This window comes from Camellia sinensis, chromosome 13 (assembly GCF_055761805.1).
Source record: "Camellia sinensis isolate YWXY chromosome 13, ASM5576180v1, whole genome shotgun sequence".
Taxonomy (NCBI): Eukaryota; Viridiplantae; Streptophyta; class Magnoliopsida; order Ericales; family Theaceae; genus Camellia; species Camellia sinensis.
The window spans coordinates 63,449,303-63,459,597 of NC_138973.1; the positions used below are offsets into that span (position 1 = coordinate 63,449,303).

The 10,295-nt window shown below is 34.6% G+C and overlaps 1 protein-coding gene across 1 annotated transcript; it reads left to right on the forward strand.

Annotated features, from left to right (window-relative positions):
- The first annotated feature begins 236 nt into the window (after positions 1 to 236).
- LOC114313912 (flavonoid 3'-monooxygenase CYP75B137-like) lies at positions 237 to 4,647 on the forward strand. Its single transcript, XM_028260341.2, has 2 exons — positions 237 to 1,214; positions 3,916 to 4,647. Exons 1-2 carry the CDS (start codon positions 237 to 239, stop codon positions 4,534 to 4,536), a joined length of 1,599 nt encoding a protein of 532 aa, XP_028116142.2. The 3' UTR covers positions 4,537 to 4,647.
- The last annotated feature ends 5,648 nt before the right edge of the window (positions 4,648 to 10,295 follow it).

The window sequence follows — 10,295 nt, forward strand, 5'->3', positions numbered from 1 at the left end:
ATATGATAATTCTAGATAATTTGTAGACAATAAATTTGAATTTATAATATTACTAAATGAAACATAAATAAACAAAAAGATTTTTATTTTAAAAAATAATATGTGATAAAAGATTCAATTCTTCTTGTCCTATTATCCCCACACAATTATAAATAACGATCATTACTTGTGGGTTTTGCATACAACTTTCACCCTTTTTCCATTCTGTATTATCCCATGCTCTAAGCCTCATAACGATGCTCCAAAAACTAGTCACCTTCCCCTCACAAACTCTGTCATGGTGGTGGTGGACGACCAAAAACAATGGCAATGAGCTTTTGTTGTCAAACATACATCTCACTGCCACCATGTTGGTCCTCCTCACCACCATGTCATGGTTTGCATGGACATTCATCAACCAATCAAAAAAGAACAACCCACGACCACCATTGCCACCAGGTCCTCACACACTACCCCTAGTTGGGAACCTCCTCTCTCTTGACCCCGAGTTTCACACATATATCACAACCCTGGCTAAGACCTACGGTCCCATCCTCACCCTCTGGCTCGGCCAAAAGCTCACCATCGTAGTCAGCTCTCCCGCCATCGCACGTGAGATGCTCAAAGACCACGACACCACCTTCGCCAACCGCGATGTCTCTGTCGCGGCCAAGCAGTCCGCCTACGGTGGCGGTGACGTGGCGTGGAGTCACTACGGCTCCGAGTGGCGGATGCTCAGGAAATTGGCCGTGCGTGGAATGCTCTCCAACACTCGGTTGGACTCTGTCTACAGTCTTCGGCGAGGGGAGATCCGGAAAACAATCGGGTATATCTTCAGAAACCGGGTGGGGTCTCCGGTGAACATAAGTGATCAGATGTTTTTGACTCTGCTCAACGTTGTTACGAACATGTTGTGGGGTTGTAGCATTGAGGGGGAGGATAGAGTTAGCATCGGGTTCGATGGGGTGATTCGTTTGTTGGGGAAGCCTAACATGTCGGATTTTTATCCGGGTTTGGCCCGTTTTGATTTGCAGGGGATTGAAAAGAAGATGAGAGGGGTGATGAAACGGGTGGATGAGATCTTCGACATGATGATCGATCAACGGATGAAAAGGGATGGAGAGGGTGGGGAGAAGGAGAGTAAGGATTTCTTGCAATTTTTGTTGGAGCACAAAGATGGAGGACGTGAAGCCAAAACCCCTCTCACCATGGCACAGGTCAAAGCTATGCTCATGGTATAATTCGTCTCCTTCATTCATCTCCCGCCCTTTTTTTTTTTTTTTTTTGACCAAAAAAAAAAATCTCCCCTCTTTTTTACCATTTTATATTGGAGTGGATTTTTTTCAAATTCAAAATCTAAAATTTTACCATACAGTCATGCTACAGATCCGCAGGACCCCACAACCGCCACATCATTTGTGAGAGAGGGGGAGAGAAAGAGGGAAAAAAATAAAATAAAATAATGAGCGGTCACTAATCAATTGGGGATTGTGGGGGTCACAAAATTTGGTAGTGACCAGCTTTATTTTATGTTAGTATTCGTGGACTCACCACGGGTCATATTTTGATTATTTCAACAGTTCATTCTGTAGAGTTTTTCGTTTATATCATTCATAAAAAATAAATAAAATTAGATTTATCTCATAATTATAATATTTTTATTTTATCACGTTTGACTCTAAAAAATAGATAATCTATTTTTTTTTTCTTGATCTGTTTGTGTGCTTGTTTTTTAATATAACTGTTTTTTGTGTTCTAATAAAAAAAAGAAGCGAATTTAAAGTGAAAGTCATGAATTATATAATCGGCGCTGCTTGAGGGCCCGAATTTCGGGGCTCGAATGCCCCGAAATTTCCACTTTAGGTAAAAAAAAAAAAAAAAAGGAAAAAAGAAAGAAAAAAAGAAAACAGTTTCTAAAAATGGAAATTAGGGGCATTAGGGGCAAATTTTTTAGGGCCACCAATCATTTTCCTTATATAATTATACGGCGCTGCTTGAGGGCCCGAGATTTCGGGGCTCGAATGCCCCGAAATTCCATTTCAAGTAAAAAAAAAAAAAAAAAAAAAAGGAAAAAAGAAAGAAAAAAAAAAACAGTTTCCCAAAATGGAAATTAGGGGTATTAGGGGCAATTTTTTTAGGGCCACCAATCATTTTCCATAATTATATTACAATGATGATGATTTTAGGAATTACAAAGAATGAGAAATGTTACTTGTTATTCGTGAGAAAACTTATGATATATTGTAATATTTGTTACAAAGTATTGTGATATATAGAGTAAATATTTTTTTTTGATTAACAAAAAATAAACTTTATTGACGAATCTGCATACAATACCTATGAAACTACATCAATAAAGGGGAGGCAATAAGCAAAAAGTATCAAAGTGAAACTTTCAAATCCTAGCTAGACTGACATAATATTACTTTCTTGTTTTCCATATTTTTTTATTTTTTTCTGAATTTTTTTAATATTTAAACAATTTTTTTAAATTTTTAGACACACCTAACATAAATACACATAAAAAGTATAATTTTGTGAATTTTTTTTTAAATTCACTAAATACGAAAAATATATAAAAAAATACTAGAATTCAGTATAGCTTTCATATTTTTGTGTATTTATTAATTTTTAAAAATATTTTTTCATAATTTTTTTACTTTTTAGATGCATCTAAGTAAGGCGCATCTAAAAAAGTAAAAAAAATGCTTAAAATTTTAAAAATATTCACTAAAAAAAAAAACACAAAAAACAAAAAACTTAATCTAAAAGACTCAAACCAAAGTCACATTTTTTTTTTGAAAATAATTCTGCAATAAAAATTAATCAATTTTCAATGAAAAATTATGCTCAGTTCAATCTATACAATTTTTTATTTTTTTATTTTTTTTATTTTTTTATATGTCGTCTGGACAGCTTGCACCTCAACTAATCTCGAAGCCCTGAAGCTAACGACTAGGAAAACATCTAACGGCCTCAAGGTTTGGGAGGATTCAAACGCAAGTCCCTAATAGCTCGTTTGTGAATTGATTATATTTTAGTTTATTTTTTAAATTTTTATAGAAAAACATGCTAAAAAATAGAAAAAGTGATGATGTTATTTGGTGTTTTGGCTCCCCCTAAACTTTGCCTAAGTATGTGGTAACAACGTAACCAAAAAAAAAAAAAAACCTCCCATCCTTAAAAAAAAATAAAAATAGCGAAACTCCATCCATTGTACCTGCATAAAAAAATATCAATTGAATTAATTTATTATTTTTTCTTTTTTGATTAAGAAGATTAAGTGTTAATGAAGCACTAGTGCAGACTATCACTATAAAAATTTAAGATTTTATAGACCAAAATTTAAGAATAAAATTATTCTTTAGGAATCAAATATTTTTGTTACGAAAAGTGTCGTTATTTTATTTTTAGCAACAAAAATTAGACATTAGTGATGAATTATTATCCTTTTGGGACCAAATTTTTTGTCTCAAAAAATAAACATTTTGCGACTAAATTATTTTGTCCTTAAAAGTCTATTTATTAGTGACATTTTCAAAATTTTGTCGCTGAAAGTCTTGTTTTGGACTATTCGGGAAGACCTTATAGCAACTATTCTCATGACGATAGAAATTGGTCCCTGAATGTCTTTTACAACAAAATTTTCATTTTTAATTTCTAAAATTCTTATTTGTTGTAGTGTATAGTCTCAGGATTTTTTTTTTTTTTTTTGGTTTGGTGTGTGTGTTCATCGTGGTTATATGATTTCTATAATTTTCTTTTCTTTTGGTCATCATTTGATGGGCTCTGCATGCAGTACCCACCAAAGCAGTTGTACGATGAAGCCATTGATCATCAAGTTATATTGATATATAGCATGCACATTTAATTCTAGTACTCAATACAAGTTATAATTGGTGATTATTAGCATCCTGAAGAGTAATCCATGGACAGGATATGGTGGTTGGTGGGACGGACACGACTATCAACTCAGTCGAGGCTGCCATGGCTGAGATGATGAACAAACCACAAGTGATGCAAAAACTCCAACTAGAACTAGACACAATAGTGGGCAAAGATCACATAGTAGACGAGTCTCACATCCCCAAATTACCATACTTATATGCAATAATGAAAGAGACTTTGCGTTTGCATCCAATCCTCCCACTCTTGATACCTCACTCCCCAAGTGAGACATGTACTATTGGAGGTTACACAATCCCAAAGGGTACTCGTATCTTATTTAATGTTTGGGCAATACATAGAGACCCTTTGATTTGGGAAAACCCTTTGGAGTTTGATCCGGAGAGATTTTTGAACGGTAAGTGGGATTATACTGGGAATGACTTTGCTTATTTTCCATTTGGGTCTGGTCGAAGAATTTGTCCCGGGATTTCAATGGCCGAGAGGGTATTCATGTTTTCAATAGCTTCACTTGTACACTCTTTTGAGTGGAAATTGCCTGAAGGAGAGAAACTGGACTTGACGGAGAGCTTTGGGATCGTCTTGAAGAAGAAGATTCCTCTTGTCGTAATTCCAATCCCAAGATTATCAGATCCAAGACTTTATGAGTAAGGCTCCAAAAATGTGCTTGCATTTCCCTATGGTATTATGCATTATGGATGTTGAATTTGTTATGTGTGTAGTGTGTGTCCTTTGTATTGTAAATTTGTGTTTGGTTATCTATGCAATTTTATGACTCTTTATAAACATCAAGGATCCTCTAGAGTGAAATTTTCCTAAAGTTTCCTAGAGTGCTACATTGTGTGGTTGAGATTTACTGACAAGTCACATCAATTTTTTTTGATGTGACTTGTCAGTAAATCTCAACCACACAATGTAGCACTCTAGGAAACTTTAAGAAAAAATTACTCTAGAGGATCCTTACTCCTTTATAAAATGTGAGAACTAGGGGTCAAGGTGTAGTGATGGAGACCTATATATATTTATGGTACTTGAAATTTGTACCAGGGGATGAGAAACCATGTCTAAAGAATAAAATTTGTTCTCTTCTTCTGAGCAATTACTTTCTTGTCTTGTAATGAAATCAATACAAAAATATTTGGTTGATATTTATTATAGTTTTGCGGTGAACAATAGAAGTAATGATCACTGTTTAATAGAACTTTTTGCCAAAGATGGACAAATGTTAACAAGTGTCCTTAATACATTATTTAGTATCGAGATTGAGGTAAAAAGCCTGTTGAAATTGGTGAAAAAAAATCGAAAAATGTCTTGAATGTAAAAAATGCTTCTAATACAATAAAAAAATATGTGACCTACTCTTCATTCTATTATTTATTTATTTATTTATTTATTTTTTCTTGTATTTCAGTTACACTTATTAGCCAAACTCAATTAAATTAGTAATAAACATAAATGGATAAATGAGGAATGCTAGGTATCATAATATACTTAGTGAAGATTTGTCACCATTCAATTAGTGTATAGTGTTTTATGGTGTGATAATCCAAAGATAAAGAATCTTTGTAAAACATTTCGTAATATTTTTTTTTATCATGCCTAATATTACCTTTTCCATAAACTCCTAATATGTTGGATATTAAATTTTAGGAAAGATGTGTTTTTGGAATCCTAGAATACCTTTTATAAGTTTTTTATTTTAATAAATCTATATTTTACTCATGCAACAATGATAGAGAGCTTTAATTTTGGAGTTAGAACTCTAGTAATGTGGTAAAAGAGGAAAAAAAAAACATAGGTACACACATCACATCACATGTGAGCCTCACTCCTTACCACTTCAGTAGAATTCTCTTTAGAGCTTTAAAATTAGAGCTCTCAATTAGGGGTGATCGCGGTTCGGTTTTAGACAATTTGCGAATCGGTTTAGACCAGTCCGCATTTATGCGGTTTAGGAAAAATTCAACCTGCAACTACCTGTAGTGCGGGTTGCGATTTGTGCCGATAGGGTTCATGAATGTGCAGGCCGTTTGTAGATTGGACTTTTTTTAAAAAAAAATTATTTTTTTCCCCCATTTTGTAAATATTTATTTTGGGTCATTTTCCCCCTATTTTCTAAAATGCTTCAACATTAATAATTAATGAATAACACTTATAAAATTAAAAACACAATAAAATCAAATTCTAATACAAACAAATCATTCAACATCCAAAACTTTTAAATCAAATCATAAACTAACACAAGTACATCTTTCAAAATCCTAAACTAGATCATCAATCTCATTCACTATCTACTACTCAACAATACAATTAAAGTAAAATCATTAAAAACCCTAAGCTTAGCTAAAAGTAATTATTCATTTATTCATTCAAAATGTAATAATAAAATAACAACAGTCCAGGTTTTTTTTTAAAAAAAAAAAACAAGGGTGGGTGGGTTCTTGTGGGTGCGGGTTAAACTCGCAATCATGTCATATTCCAAACCACCTCCGCCAGCACTGTGTTTGCGAAAATGTCCTTTTGTATGCGGATCGATTCGGGTTGGGCGATTCTGATAATCCTATGCCCAGCCCTACTCTCAATCTTTATTCTTTATTCATACATAACCAAATAAGAGCAATGATACATCTCTTAATTTTGGATTTCTAATTGAGCTCTAATGATATAGTAGGAATTTTTTTTTTAAAAAAAAGGCCAAAACATCACATCATAGTGAGGTCCACTCCTATTAAAGCTCATTAGAGCTTCTTTATTAGAGCTTCCAATCATTTTTGACCAAATAAATATATCAGCAATATTTTTTCAAGAGCAATGATACATAACTCTAAATTTGGAGCTCTAACAAAGGCTCTAATGAGGTTGTAAGGTATTAAAAAAATAATAAAAAAAATAAAAAACCAAAACATCAAAGGAAAATGTTTAGAAGCTCTAGAAAAGGAGCTCTAATAACTTTAATGTGTGTGTGAGCCCCATCTAATGTGATGTTTTGGTCTTGTATTTTTTTTTATTTTACTTTATTTTTAATTTTCACATTACTAGAGCTCAATTAGAGCTCTAGTTTTAGGGAAATGAATCATTACTGAACATCAAATCAATAGGTGGGTCCCACTTATTGGAGTTCCTTTAGACCTCTTGGTTTAAAGCTCTCATACATTTTGCATTTTTCAATTGTTTGATCTTAATCGTGAAGAACTTACGTCGTAGATTATTTTCAACAAATAAAAACATTAAGTTAGATAATCAGTGTACTTTTGTTTTGCTTAAGATTTCTACTCTTTCAACCTTTTTTTTTTTGCCACAAACTTTTCACTGCCTCTAAATTATTATTATTATATTATTATTATTATTATTATTATTATTATTATTATTATTATTATTATTATTATTATTATTATTATTATTATCAGTAAAAGAAAATCTTTGTTGATGAAATTAAACTTACAAAGAATGAATTACATCAATAAAGGGAGGAAAGTGTGAGCATCACAATATAATTTTAAGATCCTAACTAGATTGGCACCAAAAAGCATACACAATCACTTGCTAGCACCAGCCTCAAAGTTGGTAAGGAACTAACAAAAACGAAACAAAAAGCAACAACAACAAACTCAAAATAATAAAAGCAATACCACCACCAAGTAACCCAAACACCAAGCTCACCAACAACACCATCACCAAGCAACCCAAATACCAAGCTCAACAATTACAAGGCAGCACAAAACAACAGACATAGATCAATATCATCAGACCACTTAGACAGATCAGTACCAACGGACCATAACACATATCATCAGCCCAATTAAGCTCAAACTCTGTTCCTCATGCTCTGCTCCTCATTCTTTAACTCAGCTGCAGTTTAGTAGAAAAGAACCTAACCTGATGCAATTAGAAACAAGGTCATGTACATAGTACCTACAGTCCTTACAGTGAGCATTGACCCATAGAGCAATTCTAACATATTAACTCACAAAGCTTCTCCATCTGAATCTAATACACTTATTTTTAAGTCTCCAAATTGACCACATTACTGCCAGTTGTATGGCATTCCAAATTTTATTTTCTAACTTCTTCCATTTAAAAACCCTCCACCACTCAATTAACCCAACTACCTTATCAGGCATTACCAAAATTAAGCCCCACCAATTCATAAGATTCGACCAAAGCCTCCAGATAAAGGGACATGTAATATATCTAAGAATATATACCATATATATATATATATTAACAACATGATTCACAGATTCAACTTCAGCTTTACAAAAAATGCATTCAGTGCTGACATTCTGGCCGTTTACCTGACACAAACCGTTAGTAAGATTTTTGTGCTCCAATTGTTAACTTGTCAGTTAGTTTAATTGTTTATTAAGGTCTCGTTTGGCAAGTCTTAAATTGACTAAATAAGTTCAAAAAGACAAAACAACTAAATAAGCTAATAAAATAAAATGTCACATTCAAATCATAATTATTTCATTTTTTCTCTTACAATTATCACCAAAAAAAAAATCAATAATTCTTTCCAAACCAAACTAATTTAACAAAGCTAAAAAAAATAAAAATCACACTAAATTAATTATTTCCAAAGGAAGGCTAAGTTGTTTGCTAACTGCAGCCATTCTTTTAGTAAACATGGAGCAAAGAGGGAGAAGAGAGAGAGAAAGAGAAGGGATGGGCAAAGTCAGCTCGACAACTTGCTTCTTGGCAAGCTAAATCAGCTCGGCAAGGAATTTCAACGTTAGTGAGCAAGGTTAGCTTGACAACTTGCTTCTTGGCGAGCAAAATCAACTCGGCAAGGAACCCCAAAGTTGGTGAGCAAGGTCAACTCGGCAACTTGCTTTTCGGCGAGCAAAATTAGCTCAACAAGGAACTTCAAAATTGGCTAGCAAAGTCAGCTCTGCAACTTGCTTCTTGGAGAGCAAAATCAGCTTGGCAAGGAACCCCAAAGTTGGTGAGCAAAATCAGCTCAGTAACTTGCTTCTTGGCAAGCAAAATTAGCTCGGCAAGAAACTCCAAAGTTAATGAGCAAGGTCAGCTCGACAACTTGGTTCTTGGCGAACAAAATTAGCTTGGCAAGGAACTTCCAAATTGGCGAGCAAAGTCAGCTCAACAACTTGCTTCTTGGTGAGCAAAATCAGCTCGGCAAGGAATTTCAACGTTGACGAGCAAAGTCAGCTCAGCAACTTGCTTCTTGGCGAGCAAAATTAGCTCGGCAAGGAACTCCAAAGTTGGCGAGCAAGGTTAGCTCTGGAACTTCCTTCTTGGCGAGCAAAATCAACTCGGCAAGGAACTCCTAAGTTAGCGAGCAAGGTCAGCTCGGCAACTTGCTTCTTGGCGAGCAAAATCAGCTCAACAAGGAATTTCAACGTTGGTGAGCAAAGTCAACTCGACAACTTGTTTCTTGGCGAGCAAAATCATCTTAGCAAGGAATTTCAATGTTGGCGAGCAAAGTTAGCTCGACAACTTGTTTCTTGGCGAGCAAAATTAGCTCAACAACTTGTTTCTTGGTGAGCAAAATCAACTCGACAAGGAACTCCAAAGTTGGCGAGCTAGGTCAGCTCGGCAAAAAATTCTAAAGTTGATCAAAACCATAAACAACCCTCTTGCCTGCAAGGAATTCCAAAGTTGATCAAAACCATCAACAAACCTCTTACTGAGCAAAATTTGCACGGCAAAGATTTTTAAAGTTGATCAAAACCATCAACAAACCTCTTGTCGAGCAAAATCCGCCCGACAAGGAATTCCAAAGTCAGTGAGCTAGGTCAGCTCGGCAAGACCATTAACAACCCTTTTGCCGAGCAAAATTTGCCCGGCAAAGAATTCCAAAGTTGATCAAAACCATCAACAAACCTCTTGCTAAGAAAAATTCGCCTGGCAAGGAATTCTAAAGTTGAACAAAACCATCAACAAATCTCTCACCGAACAAAATCTGTTTGGCGAGGAATTTTCATATTTTCGTCAAATGATCATTAGTTGCCCCTTGAACCACGCTAAATTTACTTAGTGGGACGAAAATATAACACTTCTTAAAAAACGATCTATTTGTTTCATTATGTCAATAGTAGAAAGGGTTACAAAAGTAAAACTAAGAATAAAACTTCATATTGGCTACATTCGGCGTTCCGAAAATAGATCGGCCATTTATATTTTGCGAGTTTTATGCCCCCTTTCCTCGGTCTTCTTACTGATGTCTTCCAAAACTGAACTCCCTATATCTCGTCCTTGTCTGTTTGCACGGACGTCCTCTTATCTAACTGCGTGAATTTGTCCGGCTACTCTCTTGTCCTCTATTACTAGACTTGCCTTCACGGTAGCTGCGGTTGCATCATCTTCAACTCAAATGTGCTCATTAATGTGTTGCATGAGCCGTTCCATGGCCAGCAGTTGATTCACTGTGAGCAAGTCTCTCAGTCTAT